Source organism: Daphnia magna, unplaced genomic scaffold, assembly GCF_020631705.1.
Source record: "Daphnia magna isolate NIES unplaced genomic scaffold, ASM2063170v1.1 Dm_contigs301, whole genome shotgun sequence".
Classification (NCBI taxonomy): Eukaryota; Metazoa; Arthropoda; class Branchiopoda; order Diplostraca; family Daphniidae; genus Daphnia; species Daphnia magna.
Window position 1 is genome coordinate 40,842 of NW_025533233.1, and position 20,481 is coordinate 61,322.

General features: G+C 40.2%; 4 protein-coding genes and 1 long non-coding RNA gene across 6 annotated transcripts; all 5 read left to right on the plus strand.

The window, feature by feature from the left end:
• Window positions 1-3,784: 3,784 nt before the first annotated feature.
• LOC123468129 lies at window positions 3,785-4,792 on the plus strand. The gene has a single exon (XM_045167793.1). The coding sequence runs from the start codon at window positions 3,785-3,787 to the stop codon at window positions 4,790-4,792; it is 1,008 nt and encodes a 335-aa protein (XP_045023728.1).
• On the plus strand, window positions 4,792-6,523 carry LOC123468128. The gene has a single exon (XM_045167792.1). The coding sequence runs from the start codon at window positions 4,879-4,881 to the stop codon at window positions 6,376-6,378; it is 1,500 nt and encodes a 499-aa protein (XP_045023727.1). The 5' UTR covers window positions 4,792-4,878; the 3' UTR covers window positions 6,379-6,523.
• A 5,632-nt stretch (window positions 6,524-12,155) lies between these two features.
• On the plus strand, window positions 12,156-14,240 carry LOC123468127. Its single transcript, XM_045167791.1, is given in 2 exon segments — window positions 12,156-12,560; window positions 12,563-14,240. Coding segments are annotated over 2 exon segments (1,749 nt in total). The 5' UTR covers window positions 12,156-12,193; the 3' UTR covers window positions 13,945-14,240.
• Window positions 14,241-18,158: 3,918 nt separating this feature from the next.
• LOC123468126 lies at window positions 18,159-18,690 on the plus strand. Of its 2 annotated transcripts, XR_006642079.1 has the most exons (4): window positions 18,159-18,274; window positions 18,341-18,431; window positions 18,494-18,589; window positions 18,652-18,690. It is a non-coding gene; the product is annotated as an uncharacterized LOC123468126 (long non-coding RNA). The 2 variants fall into 2 exon arrangements; XR_006642078.1 differs by having other exon boundaries at window positions 18,176-18,431.
• A 5-nt stretch (window positions 18,691-18,695) lies between these two features.
• Window positions 18,696-19,732, plus strand: LOC123468125 (proline-rich protein 27-like). Its single transcript, XM_045167790.1, has 3 exons — window positions 18,696-18,719; window positions 18,785-18,858; window positions 18,919-19,732. Exons 2-3 carry the CDS (start codon window positions 18,814-18,816, stop codon window positions 19,300-19,302), a joined length of 429 nt encoding a protein of 142 aa, XP_045023725.1. The 5' UTR covers window positions 18,696-18,719; window positions 18,785-18,813; the 3' UTR covers window positions 19,303-19,732.
• Window positions 19,733-20,481: the final 749 nt, after the last annotated feature.

Sequence of the window (20,481 nt, forward strand, 5' to 3'; positions counted from 1 at the left end):
TTTTCATTTACATGTTAAAAACCATAAATGAAGTTGGTGCGCTAACAGAACTGTTTTCGTTAATTTTTTAAACGGCTAGTCTAAAGAGAAAACCAATCACTAAATCGAAATCAGCGATCAATTTCGATTATACCGTCTGATTTTTGGAGAATTTCAAGAGATGTCATTTTTTGCCGATTTTGACAAAAGTGGAAAGGCTATACCCTTCCCACTTTTTCATTTTTGGCCAAATTTCAAATTTGGCTTAAAATACATGATTTAGATTCAGAATTGAATGAAAATCACGGAAATCAGGTTTATTTTTCTATTGGTCTTATAGTTTTTCATTTACATGTTAAAAACCATAAATGAAGTTGGTGCGCTAACAGAACTGTTTTCGTTAATTTTTTAAACGGCTAGTCTAAAGAGAAAACCAATCACTAAATCGAAATCAGCGTTCAATTTCGATTATACCGTCTGATTTTTGGAGAATTTCAAGAGATGTCATTTTTTGCCGATTTTGACAAAAGTGGAAAGGCTATACCCTTCCCACTTTTTCATTTTTGGCCAAATTTCAAATTTGGCTTAAAATACATGATTTAGATTTAGAATTGAATGAAAATCACTGAAATCAGGTTTATTTTTCTATTGGTCTTATAGTTTTTCATTTACATGTTAAAAACCATAAATGAAGTTGGTGCGCTAACAGAACTGTTTTCGTTAATTTTTTAAACGGCTAGTCTAAAGAGAAAACCAATCACTAAATCGAAATCAGCGTTCAATTTCGATTATACCGTCTGATTTTTGGAGAATTTCAAGAGATGTCATTTTTTGCCGATTTTGACAAAAGTGGAAAGGCTATACCCTTCCCACTTTTTCATTTTTGGCCAAATTTCAAATTTGGCTTAAAATACATGATTTAGATTTAGAATTGAATGAAAATCACTGAAATCAGGTTTATTTTTCTATTGGTCTTATAGTTTTTCATTTACATGTTAAAAACCATAAATGAAGTTGGTGCGCTAACAGAACTGTTTTCGTTAATTTTTTAAACGGCTAGTCTAAAGAGAAAACCAATCACTAAATCGAAATCAGCGTTCAATTTCGATTATACCGTCTGATTTTTGGAGAATTTCAAGAGATGTCATTTTTGGCCGATTTTGACAAAAGTGGAAAGGCTATACCCTTCCCACTTTTTCATTTTTGGCCAAATTTCAAATTTGGCTTAAAATACATGATTTAGATTCAGAATTGAATGAAAATCACTGAAATCAGGTTTTTTTTTCGATTGGTCTTATAGTTTTTCATTTACATGTTAAAAACCATAAATGAAGTTGGTGCGCTAACAGAACTGTTTTCGTTAATTTTTTAAACGGCTAGTCTAAAGAGAAAACCAATCACTAAATCGAAATCAGCGTTCAATTTCGATTATACCGTCTGATTTTTGGAGAATTTCAAGAGATGTCATTTTTGGCCGATTTTGACAAAAGTGGAAAGGCTATACCCTTCCCACTTTTTCATTTTTGGCCAAATTTCAAATTTGGCTTAAAATACATGATTTAGATTCAGAATTGAATGAAAATCACGGAAATCAGGTTTATTTTTCTATTGGTCTTATAGTTTTTCATTTAAATGTTAAAAACCATAAATGAAGTTGGTGCGCTAACAGAACTGTTTTCGTTAATTTTTTAAACGGCTAGTCTAAAGAGAAAACCAATCACTAAATCGAAATCAGCGTTCAATTTCGATTATACCGTCTGATTTTTGGAGAATTTCAAGAGATGTCATTTTTGGCCGATTTTGACAAAAGTGGAAAGGCTATACCCTTCCCACTTTTTCATTTTTGGCCAAATTTCAAATTTGGCTTAAAATACATGATTTAGATTCAGAATTGAATGAAAATCACTGAAATCAGGTTTTTTTTTCGATTGGTCTTATAGTTTTTCATTTACATGTTAAAAACCATAAATGAAGTTGGTGCGCTGTAAAGAATCGAGATCTCTGACAACAGAGAAACGATGTCTTCGACTTTCTAAAAAGTCACCCCTCTGGCGCCCCAAGCAATACGGGGAGTTGACCGTTGCGGGAAAAACCCCCCTTGTTCTCGAACAAAGAGGAAGGTCAAGTTGACCGTTGGAAAGGACGCTACCACGACCCACGCCAACCAAGGAAAAAATGCTTCCTCAAGACCTAATAAATAGGACTAGATTTAGCTTGCCCCTTCAGTCTTCTCTTCTCTCTCTCGCCAGTTGTGCCGATCTGTTCCGACCTGTGCCAGCCTAAATACAATGCGGTAAAGCAAAAGATTTTATTTACTTTTAAATTCATGTGATAGTTTGCACGCTCCACGCGCGTGTAAACTATTACATTGGTGGCAGCGATTATCGAACTTGCATGCCATTTTTTGTATAACCTGTATAGCAGTTCTGTTGGTCTTCAGCTAACTCTGCCATTTTTTATACAACCTGTATAGCAGTTCTGTTGGTCTTCAGCTAACTCTGCCATTTTTTGTATAACCTGTATAGCAGTTCTGTTGGTCTTCAGCTAACTCTGCCATTTTTTGTATATCCTGTATAGCAGTTCTGTTGGTCTTCAGCTAACTCTGCCATTTTTTGTATAACTCAGATAGCAGTTTTGTTGGTCTTCAGCCAACTCTGCCATTTTTTCTCCCCATCCATTTTTTCTTTTCTCCCTCTGCAAAGCATCGCCGCCATTTTTTTCCTCGGTGATGCGCTTTACGACCAACGAAAACCCCTCGTCAACGAATGACCAATGCAAAGCCAGTAATTCTAAGGCGAAATCAGATAAGCCGGGAATTATTTATTTTTTTTTTTTTTTCTCAACTCACCGAGAAGGTCTATTTTTTGTTCTCCCAAAACAGCTGGCTCTGCCAATTGTTAGGTCGAATTTGATTTCCTCCTTACGTTAACTGTTTTTTCTCCCCATCAATTTTTTCTCTCTCTGCAAGGCATCGCCGCCATTTCCTTTTTTTTCGGTGATGCGCTTTACGACCAACGAAAACCCCTCGTCAACGAATGACCAATGCAAAGCCAGTAATTCTAAGGCGAAATCAGACAAGCCGGGAATTATTTTTTTTTTCAACTCACCGAAAAGGTCTATTTTAATTTGTTCTCCCAAAACAGCTGGCTCTGCCAATTGTTAGGTCGAATTTGATTTCCTCCTTACGTTAACTGTTTTTTCTCTCCATCCATTTTTTCTCTCTCTGCAAGGCATCGCCGCCATTTCCTTTTTTTTCGGTGATGCGCTTTACGACCACCAGAAACCCCTCGTCAACGAATAACCAATGCAAAGCCAGTAATTCTAAGTTGAAATTAGACAAGCCGGGAATTCCTTTTTTCAACTCACTGAGATGGTCAATTTTAATTGCTCTCCCAAAACAGCTGGCTCTGCCAATTGTTAAGTCGAGTTTGATTCCGCCTTACGTTAACTGATTTTTCCTCCACCCATATGTTTTTCTTCTTCTTGCAAGCATCATCACCACCATTCTATTTTTACGGGATGCGATTTACGACCTCATGAAACCCCTCAGAAAAAATGCCAATGCAGCGTCAGTAACTTTAAACCGAAGTCAGACAAGCCGGTTTCTATTTTTGAAACCACTTGGAAAGCCCAATTGAATTTTCTCCCCAAATCAGCGGGCCCCGCCAATTGTTAGTGCACAGTTTCATTATCTTCTTACCTATCGTCACCCCCACAGTTTTACAGCCTTGTTCAGTATCACGGTAATTATTTTTCCCCCTTTACGATATTTTTTGGGGGATACAATTTGCACCATCTGGATCGAATGCGTGCACCGTCCCGATCGCAGAAAACCACTCGCCAACGAATGGCCCACGCAACGCCAGTAGCCCCTAAAGCAAAATTAGGCAAGCCTAGCTTTTTCAACACACTCGGGAAGTCTATCTTGACCACTTTCTCTCCGAAATCAGCGGAACGACGCCAGCCCGCCGTTGACGACGACTGTTACTCAGACGACGACTATTACGAAGACGAGAACGACTACCTTGTCGAGCCTAAACCTCTGCCCGGAAATTTCTCGTTCGAAGAAGCCCGTGCAGCATTTTTTAGTAAAGGAAAAGGTTCACATAGCCCGTCCAATCCAATCCGAAACTTGATCGGGGAAACGTCCAGTCAGCGTCAAGACGATAGGGCCCACGCCGTCAGCAAATCCCTACCTAGGACACCGGTCACCCATACTCGCCTTTATCCCGAATTAAACGCTGACGTGGAAGACGTCGAACTTCGCACGGAAGAGGCACCTGAGCAGTCGGGTCCGGGTCTAACGGTGCGGAAAAATCGCAACATCCGAGTAAAGGGCCAGCCGCCGACCCGAGTCAGTGAACGTAATCGAAACAAAGCTTTCCAGCCCCTTGTACCAGAAACGATTAATCCTGTCGAGTCCACTCTGATTAACGACATCTATCTCAAACTCGAAAGCGATCCCGAGTCAGCAGATGAGAACGACGATTTCAGCAGCGTGAAGTCTCATAACGATTTAGAAGTCGAGCAAGACCTAGAACGCACCAGAGAACGTGTCGAGGAAGATTTAAGAGGGAAAGAGAAAGTAGAAACGCCGGCCGACGACCAGTCACTCCCACCCCTTAAATATTCTTCGACGCCTATTAGCAGATATCAGAATTTTTATACAGACCAATCACAACAAACGACAGAGAAACTAGCTCCTACTAATCAAGTAGGAACACAGACGATCTCCCCTTCAACCCGATTGGTGGGAACGCAGACGACCCTTCCCCCTTCGAAAAACCCCAACCATCCTCGTCAAAACAAATAGAAACAAAGTTCACACCGTACAAAAGCGTAAATTTCAAATTGACCCCTTCTCAGCAAACGATCGACACGAACCCACCTAGACCAACGATGGCGCATCCAAACCCATATGAGACTTTGTACAAATGTCTGCGGGAGACAGGGGCGTCAAGAGAAGAAGCCGCAGCAGGAGCGAAAGCCGCCTTGGCATTGACAAAAACAGCTTGTGGCGCGAGCGAGTTCCGCGCGGTAGATATAGTCGAAAAAGAGGCCAACTGCTCCACTGCTACGAACCAGAGCTATTACAATAGTCAAAAGTTATTGCAGAACCAGCAACAACAAACGATAGCGTTATTAGCTCAGGTACTCGCTTTCAATGGAATGGGGTCAACCAAATTTGAGGACTGGATACAACATTTTGAAAGGGTAGTCGACACTGCTGATTTTGAAGAAGGGAGAAAAATAAAACTTTTAGGCTCAAAGCTTTTTGGGTCTGCAGGGGACTGTATTACAACCTTCCAGCTAAACTATCCAAGGGAAGCAAAATCATTCGTTAAGGTTAAACAGAATCTCCATGAACGCTTCCACGGAGGGGATAACAGAAAAATGTACTTTACAGAGTTTAAAAATTGCATCCGTAATTCTGGGGAATCTATCAGGGACTATGCTTGCCGGTTACAGAAGCTTTACTCGTTTGCCTACCCAACGGAAGTAGGAAAGACAATTGATGCAGATGTCCTCAAATTAAGAGAGACTATGTTAATGGATGGCTTTCTGGGAGGGTTAAAGTCCAACCTACGCGAAAGAATGAGTTTTAAAGACTATAGGAACTTAAATGACCTGGTAAAAGCAACAGAGAAATGTGCAGCTATCTTAAACGAAGCCAAACTAGAGAAACGGAGCGTCGAATTTGTCAACGCCGTTTCGGCAAATGCTAATGCCCAGGAATTGAGGGAAACAAAAAACGAGATCTCGGAACTAAAATCAGTCATTGAGCAGCTTTCGCAGAAAATGAGAGCCACCCAACTTACAGATAAGAGTCACGAGTCAATCAATGCCGTCGCCACGGGCCATAACGCACAATTAGCAGAAAGCAAACAGGAAATAGAGGAATTGAAAAACCTTTTGAAGGCTAGTAATAAGAGTTATAGTGATATGATGAAACAGTCCAGAGACTCAGAGAAAATGATGAGAAATCTGCAGCTCCAGGTCGCCGGTATGAGCCAAGCGATCCCCCAGGCTCAACCAATGAGACAGTATCAACAAAATCACAGTGGCCTGGTTACAGACAATAGTACTCGGGCTCCGCATCAACCGCCAGTACATCGTAATCCACCACCATTTTACAAGGATAATCACAATAATCCGGTTAATGGACCCCCTCACAGAGGAGAGCGGTATTGTACTTATTGCGCAAATAACGGCAGGAACCCAACAACTCACAACACTGACAAGTGTGGATGGGGACCAAACGGGCCAACCTGCTTCAAATGCCATCAAGGTGGGCACATCGCGCGTGATTGCCCATCCGCAGCACTTCGTTCCGACGCCCGATATGCGTCGCCAGCTCAGAATCCTGGTCAGCTCAACCCCTGGAATCAGGAAAACTAGAAGCCACCAATTGTAACGTGGGGCAAAACGGTGGGCCTTGTCCTAAACCCCGACAGATTATTAATCAAGTAATAGAAACCAGAAAAAATAAAATCCCACGGCTTCCCATCCAAGTTGGAAATGAGAAATTCAAGGGCCTTTTAGATAGTGGGGCGGGTAGAAGTTTAATTAAGACAGAAGTTTTTAACAGATTGAAGGAAGGTGTAATGAAGTTTACTGCTGACGTTCCGGTCGATTTATACGGTGTAGAGAACACCAGACTAGTTACAAGAGGGCTAGTGACCCTACAAGTTCAAGTTTTAGGCGATAATCTTCTGCAGGATTTTATCGTCGTTGATAGCATCAGCGAGGAGTGTATCTTAGGTTTAGATGCACTGTACGAGCACAAGTTCATCATTGATGGTAGCGAAAGGAGAATTTACCGAGTCAAACAAACCTTGAAACCGGACTCCTCGCCCACCATCGTAGCAAGAGAGAAGATCACGATCAAGCCCTTTAGTGCCACTGTCGTTGAATCGGAAGGGAATGGGGCTAAGCTACCTCCCAATCTTGCGTTTTTTTTTCACAGAGGACCGGGACTGAACAGCGGATTACGAGTTGATCCTTTCATCAATAAAAGTAGTGAGGAGGCCGTTTTTACAATAGCGTTAGTTAATGAAACGAATAAACCCATCTCCCTGCCAAGGTATGAAATAATTGGAACGTTAGGATTTTGCCGGATAGAAAAAGATAATATCAATTATTGTGCTGAGCGCGAGCTGTCGTCCAGTGCTGTAGATTTTGACAACAATTTGCCACCTGATATGTCAGGAGTAGATAGAACCAGCATTACAAATTTTTTAATCGATAGAAAATCAATATTTGCCTCCACTACAGGAGAATTAGGGAAAACGGGGCTAGTAACCCACATAACACAAGGCAGTCCGTCGGATGTCCGACAGATGTCGGGGTCGGATGTTGAGTACATCTTTTTGATATCCTCCGGACAGCCCGATATCCGATTTGGATGTCCTACGGATGTATTTTTTTTTGGTTTTGACCGCCCTAAACAGCGCCGTCAGACATTCTAAGGATATCCGAGCGGGCTTTCATTTGGCTATAAATATGACATGTATTGGACATCTATTCATGAAAAAACATTAGGCTATACCAGGATTCGAACTCGGGTCTCCCGCATCACAGTCGAATCTTATTCCACTGTGCCAATCTACAGATATATTATGTGTCATTTTCGAACAATACAATCGAATTGTTGTAAAACACTTGAGCTTTTACGATAACAAATCACATACAAGATTTTTAAAAAGTAAAGATGATGTCGAACTTAGGTTAAACCAGAGGTGTATAAATTGAAATTAAACAATTTATGCTAAATATTTTTTGAATTTTAAACTTCAGCATGATTTATTAAGTTTAAAGTAGTTTTTTATTATTTGAAATTATAATCCTATCATAAGTATACTTGCTTTTAATATTATTAGATGCCGAATAATATTTATTTTCTGTGAGTTAATTTTCAATGGCTTGGTTCCCATAAGCTAAACGGAAAGCTTGTGCAAACAAACTCACGACTTTCATATATTTTATTCATTTTTTGTAATAAATTTTAAAATAAACCATCCGGCAAATAGATCATTACTCCTTTATTTTTTAAATTTTTCATTTTAAATGCTGGACTTCAAATAAAAATACGTTCAAGGGAAAAATTTGAACACGGTTAAGTTTTCCCCCTCTCAAGAAATTTTGACAATTAATAATGAAACTTAATGATCGGCCCCAAATTAGTTCTAATCGAGTTAACCGCCCCGCACCGATAAAGTGCATTCGGGGTTGAAATGAGGTGCCATTTTTTCAACCGGGGCGGTGCGGGAAAAAATTTGAGGTTAACCCGTTGCCCCGAAGCAATAAAAAAAATGCCGTTCTTTCGGTTTCAGAGTAAAAATCGGGGCAAGCGGGTAGAACGAGCTATTATCGGGGTTGTTATCGGATAAATCGGGTCAATCGATAATGTTTTTTGCATTGATGAATCGATTGATTGCAATCCAATTGATTGCAAACCCCAATTGAATTCGGGGAGAAGAATTTTCCACCCTGAGCCACGCCTCCTTGGCCCGAAATGAGAAACCCGATTTGCAAAAAAGCGCCCCGATTGGCTCGAAGCCGATCCTTAAATGAAACAATTGAAAATCTTTTTGGCTGTTGGAAGGAGGTCCGTAGAATATAATTTTCGCACATCCATTGCACTTCCAAGGTGACTAGCCGACGGACATCCCTGGAACTACCCATTGAGTACATAGATATCTAACGGATGTTCGGCCATGATTCGGACATCCGACGGCTGAAATGTGCTATATGGGAAAGCATCACATTAATACGGAAGGACAAGGACCCATTAGATTACGCCCCTATCGGATACACCAAAACGTAAAACCAGAGCTTGACAGTATTTTGCAGGAATTATTAGTTAACAAGATAATAAGGCCGTCCGTATCTCCATGGGCGGCCCCCGTAGTATTAGTAAAAAGAAAAACGGAGGAATCCGACTCTGTATGGATTATAGAAAACTCAATGGTATAACAAAAAAGATTCCTTTCCCTTGCCTAGAATAGACGATGTTCTAGACTTACTTCACGGGCAAAAGTATTTCACGACCTTAGATTTAGCTTCAGGCTATTGGCAGATAGAAATGGACGACAGCTCCAAAGAAAAGACAGCGTTCATAGTGGATAACAATCTCTACGAATGGAATAGGTTGTCGTTCGGGTTGACTAATGCGCCTGGCACATTTCAACGGTTAATGAATTATGTTTTACGTTCCGTCATCGGGAAAATATGTTTAGTTTATCTCGATGACATTATAGTCTTCTCAAAATCGAAAGAAGAACATTTAGTAAATTTAGGACGCATCTTCAACCTTTTAAAAGAAGCCGATTTAAAACTCGGCCTCTCAAAATGCAAATTCATGTGTGAATCAGTGCAATATCTAGGGCATGTGATTTCAGCCAATGGAATCGCCCCAGACCCAGAGAAAATTACACTGTTGAAAAATTATAAAAGGCCGACAACCATTGTAGAAATTCAATCGTTCTTAGGGCTCGCATCCTACTATCGGCGTTTTATCAAAAATTTCGCGGATATCGCGCATCCGTTAATAGAATTGACTAAAAGAAAAAGGACAGGGATAATCACAACAAGAAAGTTAAGACAATTGTAAGAGAACAAAATGCTGGGGACGCCACCTTCACATGGGGGAGAGGCCGAACAAAAGGCTTTCGAAACGTTGCGCGAATGTCTCATTACGCCACCTGTCGTCGCCTTCCCTGATTTCGATAAAGAGTTCCTTATTTTCACCGACGCTAGTAACTATGGGATCGGAGCGGTGCTCAGTCAAATTCAGGACGGGAAGGAAGTCGTGATTGCGTATTCGAGTAGACACTTGAATTCGGCGGAACGGAACTACTCAGCCATAGAGCGCGAAGCTTTAGCCATCGTTTATGGAATAAAAAGATACCGTCACTATTTACAGGACGACAAATTTGAAATCATTAGCGATCATAGACCACTCCAGTGGTTGCAAAACCATAAGGATGAGAAAAGCAGACTAGGTAGATGGGCGATTGAATTGTCGGCAGTCAAGTATAAAATTACTCACAAACCAGGAAAGGAGCACGCAAACGCAGACTTCTTCTCTCGTATTCGTGTTGTAACTGCCGAGGAACGAACGGATTTCACTGACAATATTATCGAGGAGCAACGAAAAGATGAAACTTGTGCAAAAATCATTCGTTATCTCAACGAAGGTACATTGTCCGAACAAGACGAATTGGAAAACCCAGACTGGATAAAGGAGATCGAACTGTTCCACATTAAACAAGGGGTTTTGAGGAGGGATTTTCTCCCACCATCGAAAAAAAGGAGGCAATTCATTCAAGAGCAAACGGTCATGCCGTATTCATTGAGGAAAAGTATTATTAAAGAATATCACGCTTCGCTATTAGCAGGGCACCTAGCCTTTTTACGAACGTATCTCCGGATACGGGATAAATACTATTGGCCCAACATGTTGCGTGATATCAAGGATTATTGTAAGTCATGCGAAGCTTGTGCGTTACAAAGACGGGTAGTAACGAGAGCGTTCTTACACCCGTTAGATATCGCGACGGCTCCATTCGAAGTTATCGGCATGGATTTTCTAGGGCCGATTAGACCCGAATCCTCTAAAGGAAATAAATATGTACTCGTCATGACTGATGCTTTCTCTAAATGGACCGAGGTCGTAGCCTTGCCCGATCAAACAGCAGAAACGACCTGTCGGGCACTGATGGACAAAATCGTTTTATATCATGGGCCCCCAAAAATTATCATAACAGATAGGGGGACGAATTTCACATCTCAATTATTCAACAGTTTATGTCAAGAGCTCAGGACTAAACATAAGACAACGACGGCGTATCATCCTCAATCGAATGGGATGACAGAACGCTTTAATAAAACAGTGGTGGACATGGTGCGAAAATATATTGCTAACGGCTTCGAGCAATGGGAAGAAGTCCTCGGCCCAATGGCCTCGGCATATAGAAACTCAGTACACTCTTCCACGATGGAGAGTCCGTATTTTTTAATTACAGCGAGGGACCCAAACATGGTTGTCGACAGGTTTTTAAGACCGAAACCGGAGTTAATCACCCCTCGTGATTACAAAAGCCAAACGATGCAACGGCTAAGAGAAGGTTTTGCGCTAGCCAAAGAAAACCTATTGGAAGCTAGAAGGCAGCAAAAGATCCAGTATGATAAGAGAGCCAAGGAAGAGAACTTTCAAGTAGGTGATCGCGTCCTCCTGGACGTAAGGGTCACTCAATTAGGAACGAGCAAAAAATTAAACCCTCGATATCATGGCCCCTTTCGAGTTTCAAAAGTCTTCCCTAACCATACGGTGGAAATCCGTACGTACAATGGAAATGGTATCCAGCTTACGCACGTCAACCGCCTGAAGGCGTTGACAGAGTGCATGATTTGGAGAGATGAGGAATGCGTCGATTTCGACGATTTACGAGAGTCTAAGCTAAGAGCCACCAGGCTAAGAGAAGAGGACTCCGACAACGAAGAGGATCTTGCCGACGTAGAAGCAAGAGATGAAGTCAATACCCCGGATCACGAAGGTGACAGGGAACTGATTGAATTGGACGCTGTCGCGCCGAATGACGTCAGAGACGCCCACTTAATTGATTTCGACCCTCTCATCCACTTGAACCAGGCGGCTACAAAAGAACCCATCGGATACCAGATCGAACCAAATCTGGGTCATGAGCCAAGTCGAGTTGACTGGTCAAACCTCCCCCTCCGCTAACCCCCCTTAGAGTACCTCCAGCACCCCTGGAAGGAAGTAACACAATTGTACGCCCAAAAAGAGCTACTCGTCCTCCGGACAGGTTCCGAGACTTCCTATTAGATTAGCGATAAACACCCAGCCCCACTCCCATCTTCCTCTACCGTTGTATACTCGTCTTGTTCCGTAAAATTTTTTTTTTTTTTTTTTTTGGTTGTTTGCCCATTCAGCATGTTAGTTCGGTATATCAGACTCAATTTGTCTTCTTCTCTAGTTATTTCGTGTTAGTTCTCCTCGCCAGCCTACACACGACAGGGGCCATCATGACCACTGTATGTGACTGTAGTAACGAGCGAAAGGATGGGTTCATCGCCTTCGACGATGAAGACTGCCTCCTTGGATCGGAAGATCCTGCCCCCAAAAAATGTTACGTACACCCTGTACTCCCATTTACCAGAAGTTAAACGATTCCCAGGACACGTTTGTCGCATGTGGGCGGTCACTCGATCTATCTTTACCGACTTCTTCGGTTGGCATTACACTACTGAAAGTAAATGGGCCGTCCCAGTATCCACTTCCGACTGTGAAGAAATGCGGGATCTAAGGAAATGCAAAAACGAGACAATGTACGCGAAAGGCAGTCACAAGTACACCTATGACGTGATACCCTCGTTACAGCCGGTTTGGATGACAAAACGTTGGGCCGTCACATTCCATTGTAAAATCGCGGAGGTCGCACTGGAAAGTGAGTGCGACAATTGCACTATCAACTCCCCCGTCGGTACAATCGAATTCCCCTATAACGGATCCGTGACCAGAAACCTTCAAACGCTTATTTGGGAAGACGCGTACAAAGAAAAAAACCATGTGATCTCAAACTAGCAGGCGAATCGGTAAACGACGGCCTGTTGTACAAGACTCACGACCCAAAAATGCGACGCTTACAGGATCGGATCAGCCAAACAGACTACCTCGTTAATGTTACGAAGGAATTAGAACGGTGTGGCAAATCCGCCTTGTTCAGCATAAATGGAATGGAAAAAATCCTGATTGTCATTAACATACCAACGCCGGAACTGTATACCTCATATGCCTCGGGTTTTACGAACGCTACAGAACCACTAGCCACTCCATTGTTAGTCGAAGTACACTCAAACGGGTCTTACGACAGCATCGATTCCCAGAATACCACAGAGCGTAAGATTCCAGCGTCATTAGCAGCAGAGATCAAGCAGGCGGCTCATCATCAATATACCAGGGATCTGGCACTAGACCAAGTAAATCGGCTGGCGAATGAAATTAGACGCCTCCAATGCGAGAACCGAAAAGCAACACGCAATAGTATCCTCTTGAGTGCTAAGAACGATGGGTGGTACGCGGCTACCCAACTCCAACTGCCTAGTTGTTCAAGATTAACGGTGTATGGAGCGCAGGTTGAGGTTGCACGTTGCGCACCTTTTAATGTATCCTTCGGGGCCGAGCGGACGAAATGTGGAAATCAGCCCCGTTTTATGAACTTCACAATAGCCCATAACGGATGGCAACTTGTTCCATATCACCCATGTTATTGGCCCGAACCTAACTACGTCAACTTTAATGGGAAAACTCACATCTACGCGGATGGTGGGTGGGTTCCGGTAATCTCAACAGTTCCAACAAACGGCAGACGCCTGGTCGGATTGGCGACGTATGAAGCTGATAATTCTCTACAAAATTTTTTGCAAATGAATCCCGCGATGCAAAACGGGCCGTTGAGTCACGCGTCGGTGATGGCCGACATCTTGGCTTCTATTCATGAACATTACGCAGAAGATAACTCACGTCAATTACTGACATCAAACGTACTCATTCATCACGGCGACGCACCGAACATTGATTTCGTCGCTAAGATCGGTGGATGGGTAAAGAATTTCGGAGCAGTCTCGGGATTTGGCGCGTTGTCAGTATTGGCCGTGAGATTTTGCGGAATCGGTTCGCTACTACTCAAGGCTTTCCCCCTCCTTTCCAAAATCCTCCAAATGACTTGTTTCAAAAAGCCTCCATTGGCCATCACCGCTGCAGATCTACCCATGTCCATCGACGTACAACCAACAGCAGTGACCAACCCATCCCAATCCACCGCATCCGCATCGACAGCAGTTCCACCACGCCGTACGCGACCGCGCCAACCACGACCGCCACACACGACTCAGGAAGGCGAGGCCTTCTTACCACGTAGACAGCCACGAAGAGTAGAATAAAATTGCCATAGTGTCGTTTTTTTATCACTAGTACCTTTCCTTTTCCCTTATAATTTCGCCGCTGTGTACCTATAATCAATATGCTCCAATTGTGTAATTTCGCCGCTGTGTACCTATAATCAATATGCTCCAATTTGTGTACTTTCCTTAAAACCCTCTTCTAGACTCAATAGCATAATTTTCTGGTGTCGGATTGTCCACTTTTCAAACCATGTTTCATTTTTTCGTCTCCTAAGTAGAAACGGGTCAGCAAAGGAAGTTACAAGGGAGAATGTAAAAGAGATCAAAAGTATACGCACCCCCAAAAACAAAAACAAAAAAGCACTGTAATAATACTCACGAAGGATATGCCGGCTGAATGGTTCAACTCGGGAGCACGACAAATAGACGAAGTCTAATCCAGGAAACTGAAACGTCGTACCCGTGTCATCAGCGTAGGATTCACACATCATTCGATGAAACTAAAATACAGAAGCTAGGACTGATTGTTGCGGGACGCAACAAAAGAGGAGGGGGGTGATGTAAAGAATCGAGATCTCTGACAACAGAGAAACGATGTCTTCGACTTTCTAAAAAAGTCACCCCTCTGGCGCCCCAAGCAATACGGGGAGTTGACCGTTGCCGGGAAAAACCCCCCTTGTTCTCGAACAAAGAGGAAGGTCAAGTTGACCGTTGGAAAGGACGCTACCACGACCCACGCCAACCAAGGAAAAAATGCTTCCTCAAGACCTAATAAATAGGACTAGATTTAGCTTGCCCCTTCAGTCTTCTCTTCTCTCTCGCCAGTTGTGCCGATCTGTTCCGACCTGTGCCAGCCTAAATACAATGCGGTAAAGCAAAAGATTTTATTTACTTTTAAATTCATGTGATAGTTTGCACGCTCCACGCGCGTGTAAACTATTACAGCGCTAACAGAACTGTTTTCGTTAATTTTTTAAACGGCTAGTCTAAAGAGAAAACCAATCACTAAATCGAAATCAGCGATCAATTTCGATTATACCGTCTGATTTTTGGAGAATTTCAAGAGATGTCATTTTTGGCCGATTTTGACAAAAGTGGAAAGGCTATACCCTTCCCACTTTTTCATTTTTGGCCAAATTTCAAATTTGGCTTAAAATACATGATTTAGATTCAGAATTGAATGAAAATCACGGAAATCAGGTTTATTTTTCTATTGGTCTTATAGTTTTTCATTTACATGTTAAAAACCATAAATGAAGTTGGTGCGCTAACAGAACTGTTTTCGTTAATTTTTAAACGGCTAGTCTAAAGAGAAAACCAATCACTAAATCGAAATCAGCGTTCAATTTCGATTATACCGTCTGATTTTTTGGAGAATTTCAAGAGATGTCATTTTTGGCCGATTTTGACAAAAGTGGAAAGGCTATACCCTTCCCACTTTTTCATTTTTGGCCAAATTTCAAATTTGGCTTAAAATACATGATTTAGATTCAAAATTGAATAAAAATCACGGAAATCAGGTTTATTTTTCTATTGGTCTTATAGTTTTTCATTTACATGTTAAAAACCATAAATGAAGTTGGTGCGCTAACAGAACTGTTTTCGTTAATTTTTTAAACGGCTAGTCTAAAGAGAAAACCAATCACTAAATCGAAATCAGCGTTCAATTTCGATTATACCGTCTGATTTTTGGAGAATTTCAAGAGATGTCATTTTTGGCCGATTTTGACAAAAGTGGAAAGGCTATACCCTTCCCACTTTTTCATTTTTGGCCAAATTTCAAATTTGGCTTAAAATACATGATTTAGATTCAGAATTGAATGAAAATCACGGAAATCAGGGTTATTTTTCTATTGGTCTTATAGTTTTTCATTTAAATGTTAAAAACCATAAATGAAGTTGGTGCGCTAACAGAACTGTTTTCGTTAATTTTTAAACGGCTAGTCTAAAGAGAAAACCAATCACTAAATCGAAATCAGCGTTCAATTTCGATTATACCGTCTGATTTTTGGATGAATTTCAAGAGATGTCATTTTTGGCCTTTTTTAAAAAAAAAAGGAAGAATAAACCCTCCCCCTTTTTTTTTTTTTAAAATTTTATTTAATTTAAAAAAAATATTTAAATAAAAAAATAAAAAAAAAAAAAAAAAAAAAAATTTTTTTTTTTTTTTTTTTTTTTTTTTTTTTTTTAAATATAAAAAAAAAAAAAAAAAATGCGCTAACAGAACTGTTTTCGTTAATTTTTTAAACGGCTAGTCTAAAGAGAAAACCAATCACTAAATCGAAATCAGCGTTCAATTTCGATTATACCGTCTGATTTTTGGAGAATTTCAAGAGATGTCATTTTTTGCCGATTTTGACAAAAGTGGAAAGGCTATACCCTTCCCACTTTTTCATTTTTGGCCAAATTTCAAATTTGGCTTAAAATACATGATTTAGATTCAGAATTGAATGAAAATCACGGAAATCAGGTTTATTTTTCTATTGGTCTTATAGTTTTTCATTTAAATGTTAAAAACCATAAATGAAGTTGGTGCGCTAACAGAACTGTTTTCGTTAATTTTTTAAACGGCTAGTCTAAAGAGAAAACCAATCACTAAATCGAAATCAGCGATCAATTTCGATTATACCGTCTGATTTTTGAAGAATTTCAAGAGATGTCATTTTTGGCCGATTTTGACAAAAGTGGAAAGGCTATACCCTTCCCACTTTTTCATTTTTGGCCAAATTTCAAATTTGGCTTAAAATACATGATTTAGATTCAGAATTGAATGAAAATCACGGAAATCAGGTTTATTTTTCTATTGGTCTTATAGTTTTTCATTTAAATGTTAAAAACCATAAATGAAGTTGGTGCGCTAACAGAACTGTTTTCGTTAATTTTTTAAACGGCTAGTCTAAAGAGAAAACCAATCACTAAATCGAAATCAGCGATCAATTTCGATTATACCGTCTGATTTTTGGAGAATTTCAAGAGATGTCATTTTTGGCCGATTTTGACAAAAGTGGAAAGGCTATACCCCTTCCCACTTTTTCATTTTTGGCCAAATTTCAAATTTGGCTTAAAATACATGATTTAGATTCAGAATTGAATGAAAATCACGGAAATCAGGTTTATTTTTCTATTGGTCTTATAGTTTTTCATTTACATGTTAAAAACCATAAATGAAGTTGGTGCGCTAACAGAACTGTTTTCGTTAATTTTTTAAACGGCTAGTCTAAAGAGAAAACCAATCACTAAATCGAAATCAGCGTTCAATTTCGATTATACCGTCTGATTTTGGAGAATTTCAAGAGATGTCATTTTTGGCCGATTTTGACAAAAGTGGAAAGGCTATACCCTTCCCACTTTTTCATTTTTGGCCAAATTTCAAATTTGGCTTAAAATACATGATTGAGAATCAGTTTTGAATGAAAATCCCGGAAATCAGGTTTATTTTTCTATTGGTCTTATAGTTTTTCATTTACATGTTAAAAACCATAAATGAAGTTGGTGCGCTAACAGAACTGTTTTCGTTAATTTTTAAACGGCTAGTCTAAGTTTTCTCTTTAGACTAGTCTAAGTTTTCTCTTTAGACTAGCCGTTTATTATGTAATAATATTTATTAATGTAATTTTGCTTCAGTTCTCTAGATATTTTTGGGTATATATGTTCCTGAATTAGTTCCAGCAGTTCCAGTTTGAAGTTGTGAATGTTTTATGGGCTTATCTAATTCCTACCTTTAAATAGAAATGAATTGATTTGTAAATTATAATCATTGGGTGTGTTCTGTTGTGAACTATACTCTATACATGCCATTACTTATTGCATAATTTTATTACTTTGTGAATCAATTGTAACTTATTTTTAATTAAAATGCAGATCTTCATGCAGCCTTCTGTTCATGTTCATTCAAAAATTCACATGGAAAGTACTAATTTCTCAATGAAACTAGGTATTCAAAGCTTGTAACTAAACATTTATTTTTATTGAAATAAACCTCAGAAATTCTTACAAGATGTGCTATTGACTGCCAATATTCTACTTCAGTTGGATCTCCAATTTACTGAGAAACTTTCTCTTCGAATTATGGTTAATAAAGAATTTATTTAATGTAAGTTTTATTGTTTTGTTCAAGGACGTTTTGCATTGATATTATTTTGATGTGTACCGCTCTAGAATTAGTAGTATTAGAATATCAATGTAGTTATCGCAATAAAAATTACCAATTCTTGTTTGAACTTGCTTTTTTTCTAAATTGGAAAACGAGATGGCGCTGCTGCTCCTTTATACTTGTTATGTGATCAAGCTCTATGTGACTAGTGAAAACCGTATCCCAATATTTGTTAATTATATTACATTCCTATTTAAATTTCGATCAAATCAAATGGTTTGTTATCTACTATCAAGTGTTTTTCAAGTGAAGCATATCAATGGATTATTTTGTGTGTAACAGGTAATTTTGTTATGCCTGCTGCCAAATCCAAAAACTCTTAGCAACTTGTCACTTAGAGATTCCATCATGCTTTTCTATTGCTCATTAGGAGGTATTGTACTTAAATTTTGACAATAAGAATCCAATTTGCATGATTCTGCTTTGATGAAGTAGCTCGTTAAACTAAAATCGAAAAGGATGCTGACTTGCAATCTTCTTGTCATTTCCACTGAGCCGGTCAAGTGGCATGATTTAGTTTTGAGGGTTGAGGTATTAGACTCATATTATGGCATTCAGTGTCAAAGTTTGCATGCTTCTGTGTTTACTTCTAGCTCGTAAACTGAAAGTGCAAAGGATGCTGGCTCTGAAGGGAAGATCATTCTTGACCCACTCATCTTGTGTAAGTTCCAATGTGAAAAATGCATCATATTCTTCTCTGTATTGCCAATGATTATCAACAACCAGATCAGCAGTCTTCTTTTATTTCTACTCTGATGGCCAACACACATAGATGTGAACCTCAGAACTACTACTCCTTGGTATTTCAAGTTTCTTTCTTCTCTAGTATTGCTTGTTAAAATTTCAATATGTTATCGTAGGACTGCCAACCCAACGTGTCTAAAAAAATTGCCGGCCCTACAATTTTGACAACAGGCGTATGTAAAAAAAGCCCCTTCTTCACCTCGCCCGTCATCGCTTTGCCCGTCACCGAATCGCCCGTCATCGCTTTGCCCGTCATCGCTTTGCCCGTCGTCGAATCGCCCGTCATCGCTTTGCCCGTCGCCGAATCGCCCGTCATCGCTTTGCCCGTCGCCGAATCGCCCGTCATCACTCTGCCCGTCGCCCCATCTTCCCCTCGCCCGGTCACCCCGTCGTCGCATCGTGGTCGCCCGGTCGCCCCGTCTTCGCCTCGTGGTCGCCCCGTCATCGTGGTATCATTGTTTTATGTAATGTGTGTGTGTGTTAAGTGTAGTGCTAATTAACCCGTTGGCTGCCACCCACTTTGATCCCCCCTTTTTTTAGCTTGTTAGGGTCCGGCAGCGCTGTTCTGCCCAATGGTCTATATGCCATGGGTGGGACAGTTGCACAAGCCGTGTGGCTCAAAGTCGATCGTCGAGGCAATGCACCATTAGGAACTCCCCCTTGTCGATGCGGTGATGGTTGCCTGGGGTGTGCATTCCCGTAATGGCTTCCATCATCGTGTCAGCCCGGACTTGTCTTCGGACAAGTCCCCCTTGGTCGCGATCTTTCTGATGGCGATGTAGCTAGCGTAGTATGTAGTGGCGTGGCAGCCAACGGGTTAGTTGTATTTGTGTATGTATGTATTGTATATTATGTTGTATTGTATTATGCTGTAAACCAAGTGGTGGAATTGTGGGTGGATGGAGGGACAATAAAAGCTTTTTACATCTACTTCACTTTTGTATTTATTTATAAGGATGTTACTTATTAATGTTTTGGGGGTTTGAACCCTAGACTTTAAGCATGCCACTCCAATGCTGTACCATTCAGCTAACTGTGATGTTTTTGTTTGCACTTATCTTTTGTTAAAAACCTTGTATGTAGTGCATGAATGAAAATGAAAATTATAGATTTGATTACTTTTAATAGGTTTTTACTTCTTGCACGCTTTTGACATCAGAAATTTTATCAATTTCCATATTTAACTGCACGGGGTTTTGAACCCAGATCATTCGGCATACCAATTCGGTATTCTACCATTGAGCTATGACTGATGTACTTGGAAAATTCAACTTATTAATGTTTGTGAGCAGGAGTGTAGATAGCCTATTTAATTTGATCTCTACAATCGTTGCAAGGAGTTTTATTGAAACGAAAGATAGCATTAATTATAGTGTAACTTAAACAGGAATTGAACCCGAGACTTTTGATTTTCCAAGCCGATGCTCAACCATTGAGCCATGAGATAGAATTATTTGTTGACTGTACAATCATGTCATCTAGTTGCAGTAAATAGATATATGATACAATGCTAGTGTAATAAATTTTCATTTCAACTTAATTTTATTTCTCAATTGAAAGGAAAAATGAAAGGAATCTTCTTTGGCGAAACGTTTCCAAAACGATGCCTATTGGATCTCTAAATCTAAATGAATCTAAATATCTGATTGCTTGCCCATGTTTTGGCTTCAATGTTTTTA

Bases quoted from the DNA above. Each gene is read 5' to 3' on its own strand.
- LOC123468125 (XM_045167790.1), top strand. From the start codon at position 18,814: ATGGCCAACACACATAGATGTGAACCTCAGAACTACTACTCCTTG. The intron at 18,859-18,918 runs GTATTTCAAGTT...ATGTTATCGTAG, and splicing joins CTCAGAACTACTACTCCTTG to GACTGCCAACCCAACGTGTC.
- LOC123468128 (XM_045167792.1), top strand. From the start codon at position 4,879: ATGGCGCATCCAAACCCATATGAGACTTTGTACAAATGTCTGCGGGAG.
- LOC123468129 (XM_045167793.1), top strand. From the start codon at position 3,785: ATGCGTGCACCGTCCCGATCGCAGAAAACCACTCGCCAACGAATGGCC.